General features: G+C 37.0%; 1 protein-coding gene across 1 annotated transcript in view; it reads left to right on the top strand.

Moving 5' to 3' along the window:
- LOC150098179 (sodium channel protein para-like) overlaps nucleotides 1-18,030 on the top strand; it is a 1,334,265-nt gene that overhangs the window by 903,773 nt on the left and 412,462 nt on the right. Inside the window, 1 exon segment of the mRNA XM_090406598.1 lies at nucleotides 11,500-11,661. Within this exon segment, the coding sequence (XP_090262724.1) occupies nucleotides 11,500-11,661 (162 nt within the window).

Below are 18,030 nucleotides of genomic sequence, written 5' to 3'. Positions count from 1 at the left end.
ACAAAATGAACAACAATGGTTGTTCATTGTTGAACAACCATTGTTGTTCATTTTGTTCAACCAAAACTGACCCCTGCAGTACACTAGTGACCTAGCTCTTAGGATACTGCACAGTGTATACAACTTTCTGATATAGGAATGGATAGATGGAAATGGGATATTGTATTGGGGCAGCATGGTTTTGTGAAGGGTAGATCATGCCTTGGTAAGTTGTTCACATTTTATAATGCAGTGATGGCTGAATTGGATAAGGGTAATGGGTTTACAGTGATACTGCTGAACTTTGCAAAAAGGAATTCGACATGATACCACATGGAATTCTAATCAGTAAACTGCAGCACATGGGAATGGATATAGGGTTGGTGAGATGGATAGGAGGGTGGTTGATGGTGAGATATCAGAGAGTAGTTTATTCAGGAGTGGAGTCCAAAAAAAAGGTCTGTTACTAGTGATGTGCTTCTTGGACCACTGCTATTTAATTTGTTCATTAATGATATAGGAAAGGATCTGAGAGGAGCTGTTTATTTATTTGCTGATGATGCAAAGTTGCGTAGAGGAATAGTGAATGCACATGATGTCAAAATTTTGCAGGATGAGTTGGATAGATTGGCAGCCTGGGCTAATGAGAATGGATGTCAGTTTAATGTAGCAAAGTGTAAGGTTATGCATTTTTTGGTGAAAAAATTAGCAGCAGTATATCGCATTTGTGGAACTGTACTCCAGGAGGTTGACAAAGCCAGAGATTTGGGTGTGTTAATGGATAGGGAGTTGAAGTTTAGGGGGGCACATAGCAAAAGTGGCTAAATCAGCTCATCAGATCACTTGGTTACTGGAGAATACTTTGACCAGCAGAGATAAGCAAGTTATTGTACCTCTTTATTGAGCCTTCACCCATCTTGACTACTGTGTCCAGATCTGGGCACCTGGGTTTCTTCTTGATGGGGAGGAGATAGAGAGGATCCAGAGGCGAGTGATGAAGATACCGATTATATATTTGGTTTAGTCCTTTATCCAAGTATAAGCAAACAAAGTTTGCACCTGAAGTATTTTCAGGACTGGGGCAACTCATGAATAAGTTCTGATCACTTGCTTTAGTATCTCCCATAATGCAAAGAACATCTCCTCGCAGACATGTATGATGCTATGCATTAAGGGAAGGGCCACTACCCAGACCGGTTTCGACCTTTATTGAGGTCTCATCAGTGGGAGCCATACCCAGAGGTGGTGATATTAAGGTGGAAGTAATGCAGAAGTCATATCACTATATACCAGTTGCCAAAAGGTGTTTTGTTTAATCCTTTATCCAAGTGTAAGCGAACTTTGTTCTTGCACTTGGAGATGTGCCCGCAAGGAGATGTGCTTTGCATTATGGGAGATACTAAAGCAAGTGATCAGAACTTATTCTTCCTTTACCACAAGTTGCCCCAGTCCTGAAAATACTTCAGGTGCAACCTTTGTTTGCTTACACTTGGATAAAGGATTAAACCAAATATATAATTGGTAGCATAGCCAAGTGAAAAAACTTCCATCAACTATCTCTAATCCATAGAATTTTAATAATTAGGCGTTGACACCTTTTGGCAACTGGTATATGGTGATATGACTTCTACATTACTTCTACCTTAGGATCACCACCTCTGTATCTGGCTCCCACTGATGAGACCTCAATAAAGGTCGAAACTGGTCTGGGTAGTGGCCCTTCCCTTAATGCATAGTATCATACATGTCCTCAAGGAGATGTGCTTTGCATTATGGGAGATACTAAGGCAAGTGATCAGAACTTATTCTTCCTTTACCACGAGTGGCCCCAGTCCTGAAAATACTTCAGGTGCAAACTTTGTTTGCTTACACTTGGATAAAGGATTAAACCAAATATATAATTGGTAGCATAGCAGTGAAAAAACTTCCATCAACTATCTCTAATCGAGTGACCAAGATGATAGCTGGTCTATGGAATGAACCTTATGAGAGCAGGTTGAAGATTTGTGCATTACATAAAAGGGGTGATATGATTAAGGCATTCGAATTACCAAGGGGTTTTTACAAGATTAATTCAGAGCAAAGTTTTGAGAACATGTGGCGGTGGGAGAACTAGGGAAACTGTGTAATTAGCAAGGGAGTTAGAACTAGGTTTTTTAAATGGAGAGTGGCGAATGAGTAGAATAAGCTGGCAGAGTCTGTTGTGGATGATATGATCATAAATACTGTGTGAATGCTGAATAGTTCTTGACATGATGTTTAGGGCCTCCCTCGATGAGTCTAAGGACTCCTTGAAGTTGCCAATAATAATAATAATATTAATAATAATAATAATAATATTTATCTAATGGCCAGTTGCTGATCCACCCAAGAAGTCTGTTATCCAATCCCATCCATTTCAATTTATTTAATAGCTTGTCGTGTGGGAGCCTATCAAAAACTTTTGCAAAATCCAAGTACACCACTGTATATGTATCTCCCTTGTGCAAAGTATTTGTCACCTTGTTATAGTACATAAGTAAGTTAGTAAAACATGATCTCACCTTAAAAACCCATGCCGATAACCAAAAATATACTGCTGTTTTCAACTCAATTCTGCATCCTACTTCTCACCAATCTCTCTAGTACCTTCACCACAACTCCAGATATACAGATTGGCCTATAATTTGAAGCCACAATCTTATCCCCACCTTTATGCAGTGGAACAATTTTACCTTCTTTTCACTCCCTTTGAACTTGTGCTGCTGTAAGAGTCTTATTAAACAAGCATGCCAATGCTACTGCCACTTCCCTGGAACATTTCCCTAAGATGCATGGTGATATGTCATAAAATCCTATCGCCTTACTGATATCAAAGTTATTTCTTTTCTGAAATACTTCCTGCTCACTCATAATTAAGCCATCCTCTCCTATGTCCTCTACACTTAAGTTCCTCACGATTCCACCCTGATCAGAATGAAACACCCTTATAAATTGATCACTGAATACCTCAACAATGTCTTCTTCAGCAGTTGCTGTTCTACCCTTTTCATCCATTAACATCATCTTATCATGACCCTTCTTCCCTCTACTTGCCACATTTCTAAAAAACTCTCTATGGTTTTTCTTCTCCTGATTTTCCAGTTTCTGCTCATACTGCACTTTTGTTTTCCTTACTAACTGAGTCACTCACCTAGCTTGTTCTTTATACTCTTCATGAAAATGATTATTGCCTTATTCATCTTGTACTGCTTCCAAAGTACCTTCTTCTTCCAGATTTCATGCTTAAGCTCCTCATTCATCGATTTTACACCTACCTTATTCAGTCTTTTGGCCTTCGGAATACATTTTCACATTGATGCTGTTATTTATTTCTTTGTCAGTTCCCAAGCAGCATTTGTTTCCTTACCACTCAACTCCTCATTCCATGCTATAGGTCCAAGCTGTCTAATAATAATAATAATTATTATTATTATTATGTGACCACCATTAAATGAGCAACAGTTACTATACTTTACTTGAAAATAGTAATCCTCACACATACCAAGTATGCAAGAAATATGTAAGTTTTTCATATCATGAATACATTTAATTTAAATTACAGTTTTCACTTCCAATAAATAAATTTTTATTAAAATCAATGCATCTTTCACACATTATCTTCAAAGGAAGAACGTAACTGGTTGGGACTGATGTTGCTGTGTTGTGCTGTCTTTCAGTGATGGCAAGTTATCAGGATGATCCAATAAGCTCCTCATTCATCTTTGAGAAATCCCCTTGTCTTTGAGAAATCCCCAGAGACAGAAGTCAGAGAAGGTCTGATCAGGTAAATGAGGTAACTATGGAGTGAGAATTGCACAGCTATCACTCTTGCTTTCATGAAATGTTCTCAAAGAACTTCCTGTACAGATTGACTGAGGTGTTGATGTTCCCCATCCTGCATAAAATGACTGAATCCATCCCAAGATGCTTCTGTTGCTGTGGTGCAACAAAATTGTTTATCATACTGCAATACCCCTCAGCATTAATCGAGCAGGTCACAGGACCTGACTGGTAAACGTCCTCAAAGAAGAATGGTCCAATGATAAATGAAGTTGTAAACCTGCACCAAACAGTACTTTGTGTGAATGCAAAGGAATCTGTTGAAATGCATGCAGGTTTTGTGTCGCCCATACTTGCTAATTGTGTGGATTCACAGCTTCCAGGTGAAAGTGAGCCTCGTCTCCCAAGAAAGTCATCCACAGCCATGCAGCACCCAACTCCACTTGAGCAAGGAATATTAAAGTGAATGTCAGTCAACTTTTAAAATTCTGCAGGCACAACTACTGTGTCATGGTTATCTTGAATGGGTAGAAATACAGAACCTTCCATAGAATTTTTCAGAGAGTTGGGTGTAATGCAGGCAGGCACATCCATGTGTCTTGATATAGCATGTGCACTGCAGGCACTAATGCTGTTATTCTTGGCCTGCTCTACAATGGCTGTAGTAACTTCATTCACTTGTTGTGATTGTTTGTGACCTCTGCCAGGTCTAACTCCCAATGATCCCATTAAAATGACTAATCATTCATCAGAGAGCACGTGAAAATAGTGGATCTCAATGACATTTGTTCAGATGACAAAATTCATGGGGGTCAGCAATAGCATTGCAGGAGGGTTGAGTCTACTACCCACATTGCATCCCAGTCCAGCTTGGGGAAGTGTTTATTCACTTGTGTGAAGGAATGTATAAAGGTGAAAAACAATCACAAATATCCATGCCTAGGAGGGATTGGAACCCACAGCCTCGGCTCTAGAACGAATATGCTAACCACTCGGTCAACCATGCCGGCACAATACAATACAAAAGACAATATAATACCTTAAAGAGATGTATGTAGATCAGTGATGAAATACCATTCACAGTGATGAACAAAGCAAAGCACATTTAGGCAGTGTTAGTGCCATCACTGTGAATGGTATTAATAACCAGAATGAAGAGAAAAATCCCATGTCCATTTTTTAAACCCTCCTGGCACTGACGAGTTTTAAAATACGCAAATTCCATGCATTTGGTGTTTACAAAGTATCTGGAGGTGAATTTTGGAATTACTTTTGTTTTTCTCAGATATCGCTTCCACATGACATGGTGCATAGTGTATTCCTGCAAAGTTTCAAAGTATTTGGATCACTGGATAACACTCCACAAGGCCTTAAACAAGAATACTTGATATTTTACTCAAGCTCTCTCTCTCTCTCTATATATATATACAGTAAAACCCCAAAGTTATGCAGTAGGTGGGACCAACAAAAAGCACGTAAGTCGAATTTGCATAACTCAGGGTATAATTTTGTATGTAATTTATACAAACATACAATTGGGATCAAAGGTTTACAAAAACACCTATATTTTTTTAAGAAATATTATCATAATTGTAGTTTTTCGTACATAAAAAAAAAAGTTATTTCGATGTCGATGTTTTCATAAAATCTTTTTGCATAATGTCTTTTTCTTGTCACGTAAAATTTCTTCATAGCAAGCTAATGATTTTTTTATTCCTTGCCTTGTGGCTACAATTCGTTCCTCGTTAGAATCTATGTCCTCCAAAATCTGTAAACCTTTCTTTCATGATTGTTCTTATTGTGGATTCCTGCAGAATCGAACTTCTTTGCTAGCGCATAAATTTTTATTCCGACTTCAAAATCCTTAATAATGTTGAGTTTTGTTTCCAAGGTCAGTGTTTTTCTTTTCTTGCTAGCAGTAGAAGAATCGGACTTGCTTCTTTTGGATGATGACATTATTATTTTTTATGTGATAAAATTTTTATCAAGAACATAACATTAAACAATCGCAAGGTTTGTAGACTATAAAAATCGTGTATGAATGGAGACTGTGCGAAACACTTCAGTGCTTGTTCACAGCATGTGCGACACTGGCAAATGTGGCCGACGCCTGAAAGATACGACTAGTGGTGAGGCGTGAAGTGGAACGGGAATATGTACATATAAGAAACCGCATAATTCCGGATTCGCGTAAGTCGGGTTATGATTGTATATATATACAGGGTGTTCGGGATAAATTTGACATATTTATAATTAATTATATTTTTCCGTAAGTTACATGTATTAACACACACTTCTCTTCATTTAAAAGTTTGGACCCTTCTTCATTCATATACAAGATGTCAGAAAGGATGGATAGCTGGAACCCACCTGAATCATGGAAGAGAATAACTTGTATCATGATGATTCGTGCCCGCCATCAAAATAAGGATATTACGACTGCTGCCCAATGCTCCCTGAATACAGTAAAAACAATCAGGCATGAACTAGAGACTTGCAATGGTGACTACGAGGATGTAGCAAGAAGAAAGATCCCTAGCAGACGATCTGATTGCGTTCGTACAGCAGAATTCCTCGCAAATCTGCAGGAACAGGTGTTGAAGAACCCTGGCATTGGAATTCGGGCTTTGTTCGTGGAGTTGCTAACTGTAGTCAAGCCCTGGATAACAAGGGTAGCCAATGGTAGGCCGTATGTATGGCAGCAGGATTCGGCCCCTTGCCACACCTCTGGGAAAAGTCAAAAATGGTTGTCTGAAAATTTCTACGACTTCACCAGTCCAAATGTTTGGCCTCCAAACTCCCCAGACCTTAACCCCATGGATTATTTTGTATGGGGTGCAGTTGAAAAAGACACCAATCGCACTTCCAGTAATACAAAAGCCCAGTTAATGGATAAAATTAAAACAGTTTTTGCGGCCCTTCCCAGGGAGACTGTAGCATCAGCTTGTTCGAGGTTCCGAAGCAGAATTGAAGCTGTGATCGATGCTAATGGTGGTTATTTTGAGTAAATAAATCTTGTTGATAGTATTGTAATTAACTCTGCCTGTAATGTTTTTTTGTCAATTCATTAAATTTAATAGATACAAAGAAGATTTTCTTTTTCCTTACGAAACTGTCAAATTTATCCCGAACACCCTGTATATATATATATATAGAGAGAGAGAGAGAGAGTTTATTTTCACAGCTAACAACATAAATTAGCTTTAAAAAATATAGTTATTTTACAAAGACAAGTCAAAGACAGGATCATGTGACTGAATGCATTGTGAAAAGTGAGTCTGGCTCCACAGTGAGTGATACCTACTTTCTTATTTCCATGAATTTTATTATTTGTCTTCTCTGATAAATGATTGTTTATGGATAATTTATATAAATTCACCCTTGATTATGAACAGCAACAAAAAGAAAACAACAAGGCAATATGAATTGTGGCATTCATTTTAAACCCACATTAAAGGAAAGCATATTTATAATTATGTGTAACATATAGTGAGAATTAAAGAATGTGTTATTACTTTGCTTTGTCGACATAACATTTAGTTTTTTTTAAACAACCTATAACAATATTTGCATACAGTAGACCGATACCTTGAGTGAATAAAAATTTTTTGTGGCTAATAGATTTAAGTTGTATTTCTAGAACCCTGGTTTGGGATAAAGTAACCTTCAAAATTATTAAAAACAACACGTAAGTCCACAGTAATAACTTTAATTAATAAATAAGGTAGATATTTCATACTAAAAATAATAGTACATCTTCAGTGTTACAAACAGGAATAGAATACAAGTAACAAACATTTGGTGGATCACCTATTAAAATACAATGTTGTTGCGAGCTAGGAAATGAAAGAAATTAAAATAATTAATATTTAACATAATTAGTTTTTTAATGATTACATAAAATAAAAGTCTCCCAGATCTTCGAGAGAGAGAGGCAATCATTTAGATTTAAATTCGGTCGGTGTAAAAAAGCTTCACAACTTTCTTTAAAGAGGCGTTTATATTTGAACCTGCATCTATGAAGTAGAATAGCTTTATCCCACTGGATATTTTGGGTAGTGGTAATACTGTGTTTTGCTAGACCAGACTTCTGAGGTTTGTTGTAATCAATATAATATTGATGTTCTTTAATTCTTTTTTCCACAGAAAGGCCAGTTTGTCCAAAATAAGAAACATCGCATTCACAAGGAATTTTGTAAACGCCATCCAAAGACAGAGATGACAGTTTATCTTTTGTAGAAGGCAATAAGGAAGAAATTTTATTGATAGGAATATAAGTGGGAATCAATTGGTGCTTTTTTAAAATTCTACTTATAGGTTCTGAGATTCCTGGAATGTAGGGTATTGGAACTCTGCAAACTGTTGAAGAAACCTTAGGTATTGGAATATAAGATTCAATTATCCATTGGATTTGATTAGGGTGGTAATTATTAGATACCATTACCTTTTTAATGATGGAAAGTTCTTGTTGTAAGATTTCTGGAGAAGATCAAACTTTATGTGCCCTATTAATTAGAGATTTAAGAATGCCAAATTTTTGAGATGTATGGTGAGCAGACATTTCATGAATGTATCTGCCAGTAAATGTGGGCTTTCGAGAGACGCTTGTAGATTAGGTACCAGAAGAAGTTCGAGTAAGCAGGATGTTAAAAATGATAAAGTACCAGAATTTTCCTTTTCCATAGTGAATTGGATACGAGGATGAAGGCTATTTATCTGTTGTATAAAGGTGGAAAGCTCATCTTCAGTATGTGACCAAATGGCAAAAACATCATTGACATAACGATACCAAAGAGATGGTTGAGGGTGAATGGATGAAAACATAATCTCTTCGAATTGTTTCAAAAAATAGTTGGCCAAAGGTGGAGACAAAGGACTACCCATGGCAGTACCTTCAACTTGTTTGTAGAACTTGTTTTTCCAACTAAAATAACCTGAATGGATAACAAATTCGAAAAATTTTGCAATATCTGGAGGGTAATCTTCATATAATAAATTGACTGTGTCGGCTAATGGGATATTGGTAAACAGAGATCCAATGTCAAAACTGACTAACAACTCAGACTCTTCGATTTTTAAATCCTTGATTTTTTCCAGGAAATCTGTTGAATTTTTTATGTAGGATATTGAATGTTCTGTGAGAGCACTTAAAGAACGAGACAAGACTTTTGCAATTCGGTAAGTAGGAGAATCAATGCAATTCACGATTGGTCGTACTGGATAGCCTTCTTTATGGAGTTTCGGGAGACCATATAGATGAGGAGATCTTCCAAAATAAGTGCGTAATTTATCCACATAATTTGGGTCCCAACTGATGACCTCATCAAGTAATTTATTTAATTGTTTGATCTCTGAATTTGTAGGATTATGTGTGATCTCTTTGTAGGTAGATGTGTCTTCTAAAAGACTGGATACTTTGGTCTCATAGTCAGTCTTATTCATGATTATAATAGTTTTTCCTTTATCGGCCTTAGAAATAGATATATTATTATCTCTTCTTTAAGAAGTTAGGCCTTTGATTTCAGCATTTGATAAATTGCGTGGAGGTAATTTGCTTTTAAATAACAAAGTCGCAACTTCAAAACGAAGTTTATTAGCGTTGCCGCTAGAAAGTGCAGACAGATTGCATTCTATATTATGTAAAAAATCAAGATATGGAATGTGTGTAGGAATAACTGCAAAATCAAGGCCTGTTGCCAAAGCACTGGACTCGGCGTCGGATAAAGAGCAATCGGAAATGTTAATAATCCACCTACTTTGGAAGATCTCCTCGTCTATATGGTCTCCCGAAAATCCATACAGAAGGCTATCCAGTATGACCAATTGTGAATTGCATTGATTCTCCTACTTACCGAATTGCAAAAGTCTTGTCTCATTCTTTAAGTGCTCTCACTGGACATTCAAGATCCTACATAAAAAATTCAACAGATTTCCTGGAAAAAATCAAGGATTTAAAAATTCGAAGAGTCTGAGTTGTTAGTCAGTTTTGACATTGGATCTCTGTTTACCAATATCCCATTAGCCGACACAGTTAATTTATTATATGAAGATTACCCTCCAGATATAGCAAAAATTTTCGAATTTGTTATCCATTCAGGTTATTTTAGTTGGAAAAACAAGTTCTACAAACAAGTTGAAGGTACTGCCATGGGTAGTCCTTTGTCTCCGCCTCTGGCTAACTATTTTTTGAAACAATTCGAAGAGACTATGTTTTCATCCATTCACCCTCAACCATCTCTTTGGTATCGTTATGTCGATGATGTTTTTGCCATTTGGTCACATACTGAAGATGAGCTTTCCACCTTTCTACACCAGATAAATAGCCTTTATCCTCGTATCCAATTCACCATGGAAAAGGAAAATTCTGGTACTTTATCATTTTTGAACATCCTGTTTACTCGAACTTCTTCTGGTACCTAATCTACAAGCATCTTTCGAAAGCCCGCATTTACTGGCAGATACATTCATAAAATGTCTGCTCACCATACATCTCAAAAATTTGGCATTCTTAAATCTCTAATTAATAGGGCACATAAAGTTTGATCTTCTCCAGAAATCTTACAACAAGAACTTTCCATCATTAAAAAGGTAATGGTATCTAATAATTACCACCCTAATCAAATCCAATGGATAATTGAATCTTATATTCCAATACCTGTTTCTTCAACAGTTTGCAGAGTTCCAATACCCTACATTCCAGGAATCTCAGAACCTATAAGTAGAATTTTAAAAAAGCACCAATTGATTCCCACTTATATTCCTATCAACAAAATTTCTTCCTTATTGCCTTCTGCAAAAGATAAACTGTCATCTCTGTCTTTGGCTGGCGTTTACAAAATTCCTTGTGAATGCGATGTTTCTTATTTTGGACAAACTGGCCGTTCTGTGGAAAAAAGAATTAAAGAACATCAATATTATATTGATTACAACAAACCTCAGAAGTCTGGTCTAGCAAAACACAGTATTACCACTACCCATAATATCCAGTGGGATAAAGCTATTCTACTTCATAGATGCGGGTTCAAATATGAACACCTCTTTAAAGAAAGTTGTGAAGCTTTTTTTACACCGACCGAATTTAAATCGAAATGATTGCCTCTGTCTCTCTCGAAGATCTGGGAGACTTTTATTTTATGTAATCATTAAAAAACTAATTATGTTAAATATTAATTATTTATTAATTTCTTTCATTTCCTAGCTCGTGACAACATTGTATTTTAATAGGTGATCCACCGAATGTTCATTACTTGTATTCTATTCCTGTCTGTTTGTAACACTGCAGATGTACCATTATTTTTAGTACGAAATATCTACCTTATTTCTTAATTAAAGTTATTACTGTGGACTTACGTGTGGACTTACCTCTAAAAATAATAACCTTCAAAATGCTTAGCACAATAATTATTGCCACTCAGATTAAGACTGGAACAATTTTTCATGTCTGTAATTTCCTTTACATAGCAATTTATATTTCTCCAAAGAATCCTATGCCTAGTGTTCACTCCATGCTGTGCTAGCCGTAACTTATGTCAACTAATGAGCGTGATGTTTCTCATGGCTCAGCAGCTAATTATCTCCACAGAGCATTTTATTTCAGTGTTATGAGCATTACTTTATTTCTGTATTACTTAAAATATATATACATAAGTACATGAAATACTATACTTATGCTTCTAACTCCTATATTCAATGAAGTTAAGTTTTTCAAATATTTTATAGGTGCTGAATCTCTTTTTGGCCTTGTTGCTATCCTCATTTGGTGCCTCAAATCTCTCTCAGGCCCCTGCTGATTCAGCGGATACCAAGAAGTTGCAAGAAGCTGTAGATCGATTTGCTAGAGCATCAAATTGGGTTAAAGGACTATTATTTGGTCTTGTGAAGGTATACTTAAAGACTGAGATTATTTTTGTTTCTTTTTTATGAAATATAAAATTTTTATAGTTATTATAACATAAATGCCTTGTCATATGAAGAGAATAAAGAAGTTGCAGAGAGAATCCAGAGGCAAATGACAGATTGTGGTAGGTCTGTGGAATGCTCCCTATGAGAATAACTTGACAGTCTGTAGGCTTCAAAAATTAGCTGATAGATGAAAAAGAGGAGACATAATAGAAACATTTAAGTTATTAAAGGGGTTTTATAGGATTGACATTGAAGACTTCTTTTTCAGTACATGCAAGAAGGGAGAGATTGATTTTTTCAGAACAAGAGGTCACCAGTGAATGTTGTGTAAGAGTGTGGTTAGCTAGGATGTTAGGACTAGGTTTTTTTTGCTTTGAAGGTGGTGATTGGGTGGAATGGATTGCCTGAGGTGTCTGTGGGCACTTCATCACTGAATGAGTTAAAAGAGAGATATGATAGGTATTGTATGAATGATGGCTAGTGTGTGAATAATGGATCTCCCACAGAATGAGTCCTCTGACTCCATGGAGATACCTGCATTTTTATTTTAACATTTTATTATTTATAAGATAAATTACATACCACATACAATTTTTTAATTAAAATTATGATTACATATTGTAATTACATATTTACAACACACACAGTTCTGTTTTTTTTTTTTTTTTTTTTTTTTGTTTTAACAATGAAATTCATACAAAATTTCCTCTTTTTTTCTGTATAATGTATTAATAATAGTTACAGTAGTTGGCAATTTATATTTGCGGTTGAATAACATTGCATTTTTTACAGCATTTATACAATAACAATAAATTATATATATATTTACAATTTCTGATTTAATATATTTAAGTGCTGTAACTACAGCACTTAAATGTAATAAATGGATTTTTTTGTTTGTTTGTTTTTTGGTTGATATCGGTCGAGATGTAATTTCTTAGCTTGCATCCCTGAAGCTTTCTTGATAATCTTATATGAGGATGACACTCATTAGTTATTGTTTATTGGTCTGATTGATGTGTTGGAAGTAGGCTTTGGAAGGCTGTGACACTAATGATTTTGAAAGCATATGGTGTGAGGTGCAGGTGGCCGAGACAGGATATTTAGTGGGGTGTTGCTACAGACCAATCAGCACAGAGGGTGGGGACCAGGAAATGTTGAGACAGTTTAGCGTGGCAAGTGCAAGAAGAATGATTGTTATGGGAGATTTTAACTACAGCAGTATAGATTGGGGAAAGGAAGATGCATGTAACAATAAGGGAATGGAATTTCTTGAATTCTTGAGGGACAAGTGTCTTAGGCAACATGTAACAGAGGGAACAAGAGTTTCAAGAGTTTTGGATTTCGTTATAGCATCAGAAGAGCTGATAATAACCGAGATGACATCTCTCCCACCAGTTGGAGAGAGAGTGACCACATGGTTTTGATGTGGAAAATGAATAGACATGCAGGAGTATCAAAGAGATGGGAACGTATGTTGAATTATAAAGCAGGTGATTATAATAGTCTTAGACATCAACATAGGGAAGTTTCGTGGAGGGAGGAATATTGGAAGGCCAGAATATCGTTAGTACTTGGGAAATTGTGAAGGAATATTTGTTAGCAGCAATTGTAAGCTGTATTCCATGAGTGAAGAAGAAGAGGACACAAATTGGAGTAAAGTGGATGACAAACAATATTAAACAGGAACTGCATGCGATAAAGAGGCTATGGAAGTGGTATAAGGAGACAGGTGAAGAGAAGATGCATGAAGAATATAAGACACAGGCTAGAAAAGTGACTAGTATGGTAAGGAAGGTGAAACTGGAATATGAGAAAAGATTGGCTCTTAGATCCAAGGAAAATCCTAGGGAATTTTTTAGCTATGTGGCCAGTAGGAGGAGAAATGACTGTGGAAGAATGACATTGTGGGATAAAAATGGGAATAGAGTGACTGATGCAAAGGACATAGTGGAATTGTTCAATGAACACTTTATTAGAGTATTTCATCTTGGAGAAGTCAATTTGAATACTAGAGGGGGATAGGGCAGGTTCGAGGTTTAGATTTGCAGGAGGAGAGTGTGTTCCACATACTGAGTACTCTGAAAGTTAGTAAAGCTGTGGGACTGGATGGTATTTCACCATTAGTTTTGAGAGAATGTGCTAAGGAACTGACAGTGCCTTTGACCTGGCTTTTCAATGAACGTCTGGCTGCAGGAAAGGTGCCCATGGAATGGAAGGAAGGTAAGATTGCAAGTACCATTGCATAAGGCGATAGCAAACTGGAAGTGTTTAATTATAGACCAGTTTGTGTGTCATCAGTAGTTAGTAAGATCTTCGAGAAAGTAGTTAGGGAAGGTATACAGAATTGGGAAGATGAGGGTAATGTTATCTGTGAGAGTCAACATGGATTTGTGAGGGGGGGGGCTCTCTTGTTTTAGCAATATGCTAGCCTTTTATGATAAAGTTACAAGAGCATTAGATGAGGGAAAGGTATATACTGCAAATTTCCTAGACTTAGCAAAAGCATTTGACAGGGAGCCACATGATAAGCTGATATACAAGTTGCTGCACATGGGTCTGGATGTCAGATTGTCAACTGGATTCAGGATTGGCTGTCCGATAGGTATCAGAGAGTTGTGTATGGTGGAGCAATATCAGAGGCAGAAGGTTACAAGTGGGGTTCCACAGGGCTCAGTACTAGGACCTATATTTTTTAACCTTTATATCAATAACATTATCCGTGGAAATGTTATTAGTAATAGCGCAGATGTGGTAGCACTGCAAGAGGATTTGAATATGCTAGATAGATAGGCAAATGAATGGGGATGTCAGTTTAATGCAGCAAAATGTAAGGTCATGAGGTTTGGGACACATCGATGGGACGCTGCATACTCTTTGGGAGGAGTTAAATTAGAGGAAGTTGGGTAGACAAGAGATCTGGGTTGATGATTGATAGAAACCTGAAATTTAGGGGACATATTGCAAAGGTGGTGAAGGTAACACAGAGGATTGCTGCAATAATGAGAAGGACACTGACCTGCAGAGATAAAATGGTTGTCATTCTGTTGTATAAGACTCTGATCAGACCACACTTAGACTATTGTTCACAGATCTGGTCTCCAGGATGTGAAGGGGATAAATTAACTGTGGAAAGGGTACAAAGGTGAATATCAAAGATGGGGTCAGGACTGTACAATGTTGGTTATGAGGATCGGCTGAGGGAGTGTAGTCTGCAGAGCTTGGAGGATAGAAGGAGGGGGTGGTATGATTAAGACTTTTAAACTGTTGAAAGGTGGTTACAGGGTTGACACTGGACAGTTCTTTCGCTTGGTTGAACATCGGGAATGAGTCATGACAAGGGGTCATCCCTGGAAGTTATGTAAGGAAAATGTGAGAAAGAGGATGAGGAGTGGTTTCTTTGTATGGAGGGTGGTTGAACCATGGAATGCATTGCCTGATGGAGTGGTGAGAGCGAGAACGGTCAATGCATTTAAGGAGTGGTATGATAGACTTGTTTCCTAGAAGGGACATCCCTCGATGAGTCTTGATAGACGTGTTTCTTAGAAAGGACCTCCTACGATGAGTCTTTTGACTCCATGGAGGCCTGAATAATAATAATAATAATAATGTTTGATAGGTCTGATATGCAGGGATGCACATGCGCGCACACACACACACACACATACTCAAACAGTAATTTTGAATGTCATGACTCGTCGCTGAACTGGAAAGCCTGAACTAATATATTGTGTTTCATTAAGGTGTGTAGGGTGCGTGTTTCTTATGTCCTTAGGGCTCTTTTCAGGTTATTGTAGTTTGTAAGGTTCCTGTATTCAAAAGGTAGTTTATTTATTATATCTGGGATGTAGAAGCTTCGAGTGGCTTTTCCGTAGTGATTATTATATTTATATGTGATATAATTAGTTGTCTGAGGCCTTGTTGTACTTATAATAATAATAATGATAATGACATTTTAACATAATTGGCATTATAGCATAATCTAACAGATAAGCTTAGGTGTTGATGGTTATTCACGACTTATTTTTCACGGTATTAACAACACCACAAACACTTTTATCACAAAGATGTTTTATTAACGTTTATATTTTGCTCATTTTCAACGTAATTCTACAAACAGATTAATGGTACTGCTATGGGTTTCCCCCTCTCTCCCCCATTAGCAAATTTTTACATGGAACACTTTGAAAACAAAGTACTTACCACAGCTACATACAAGCCACAATTGTGGTTACGCTATGTAGATAATGTGTTTGCCATCTGGTCCCATGGACAAGACACTTTGGATGCTTTTGTCACCTACCTAAACAGCCAACACCCCAAAATTCACTTCACAGTAGAAAAATAATCAAATAACGGGATGTTTACCATTTCTTGACACATTAGTCACCCGCCTTTCAGATGGATCACTGTCTTTTTCTATTTACAGAAGGCCTACACAGAGGAAGATACCTACATAAACAATCCAATCATCATCCAGTCCAACAGTACAGCCTTTTAAAAACACTTACACAGAGAGCCAGAGCCATATGTTCTAATGATACAGCTCTGACCACTGAACTCCAATACCTGCACCATACATTCTTAGCCAATGGCTACAAACCCTACAAAATAGATAAAATACTACATAGGCCCATTACTCTGTCCTCCCCTAATACACAAGAATACAACATGACCATTTCTATTCCCTATATCCGAGGTACATCGGAAAAGATAGTCAAAGTATTGTTGAAACATGGCCTTCACACCACTTTCAAACCTCATGTCAAGCTGGCAACTCTGATCCACTCACCTAAGGATAAACTTCACCCTTTAGCACACCCAGGAGTGTATGAAGTTCTGTGTGACTGTGACTTGGCCTATTATGGCCAACAGGAAGATCAGTGAACATCCGCCTGGAAGAACATGAAAGATACATTTGCTACTATTACTATGGTAAGTCAGGACTGGCAGACCACGCTTTGGACATTCCTTCACACAGGATTAGATGGAGGAAAACGAATGTGCTATTTAGGAGTTGTTATAGATCTGAAAGATTATTTTTTGAGTCAGCAATGGCTTTGAAGAATTCTCCCAACCTTAACAAATATGGTTGCATTAATTTGCCAAAAATTTGGGAGATGGTTATCCTAAGAAAAACTCCTGGATAACTGCTGGTTTTTTTTTTTTTTTTTTTTTTTTTTCGTTAGAGGGCGCCAAAAATAGGACTTTAGATCTTTTGTCTTTTGCAATTATATTGTTTCAGTCACTCACTGTCGCATTTACATGTGTGTTGTGCTCTGATGATGCTGAGTTGAAAATCAGCGAAATATAAGCGTTAATAAAACATCTTTGTGATAAAAGTGTTTGTGGTGTTGTTAATACCATGAAAAATAAGTCATTATAGCATAATGTTTTGCCTATAATGCCATTGGCCCATGTATTACAAGAATGTACAAGGGAATTTTCAATTCCTCTGACAAAGCTGTTTAATTTGAATCTCAGTATTGGAAAAGTGCCAATGGAGTTAAAAGAGAACAGAATACTCCTGCTGCATAAAGGTGACTCCCAGACAGAAGTAGCAAATTATAGGCCAATCAGTATCTCAGGAGAGTGATTATTGGGAAAAGACAGCAGATAGGAATATGGTACTTTATCACGGGCAAGGTGGTTTTATGAAGGGTAGATTTTGCCTTAGTGAATTGCATAATTTTTATAATAGTTACAATACTGTTGGATAATGTAAATGGTTACTCAGTGATACTACTACACTTTGCAAAAGCATTTGACAGGATTCCATATTGAACTCTGTTGCATAAATTGAAATAAATGGGGATGGTTATGAATATGGTGATTTTGTTTAGGGAGAGTGGGTTATGGAGGAGTCAAGTCCAGGAGAAGGCAGGTGTAGGCCAGGGTGTACCACAAGGTTCAGTACTTGGTACTCTGTTTTTTAATTTGTACATCAATGATTGGCAGAGAGCTAAGGCACTTTTTGCTTGAATGGTGGAATGGGTTGCCTGAAGTAGTTCCGAATGTTTCATCAGTGAATGAGTTCAAAGAGAGGTATGATAGGTATATGAAGCACTCAGTGGACCACTCAACATGGAGTCTTCTGACTCCATGTTGAGTGGTCTCTCTTCTGACTCCATGTTGGCACATCACACGTGTTGCAAAGACTGAACATCATATTGCTGCTATGATAAAAAGTACATTGACATGTACTTTTTATCATAGCAATGTACTTTTTATTATAGCAGCAATAGATAAAAAGTACATTGACATGTGGGATATAGAGGTGGCAGTGCATTTATATAAGGCATTGGTCACACCACAATGGACTACTGTGCTCAGATTTTTGGCCACCTA

The sequence above is a fragment of the Typopeltis vanoorti genome, chromosome 16 (genome assembly GCF_054136105.1).
Source record: "Typopeltis vanoorti isolate ZY-2024b chromosome 16, IOZ_Tvanoo_1.0, whole genome shotgun sequence".
Taxonomy (NCBI): domain Eukaryota; kingdom Metazoa; phylum Arthropoda; class Arachnida; order Uropygi; family Thelyphonidae; genus Typopeltis; species Typopeltis vanoorti.
Note: the sequence above shows the minus strand (reverse complement) of the source record. Positions and strands in the feature narration are given on the sequence as shown.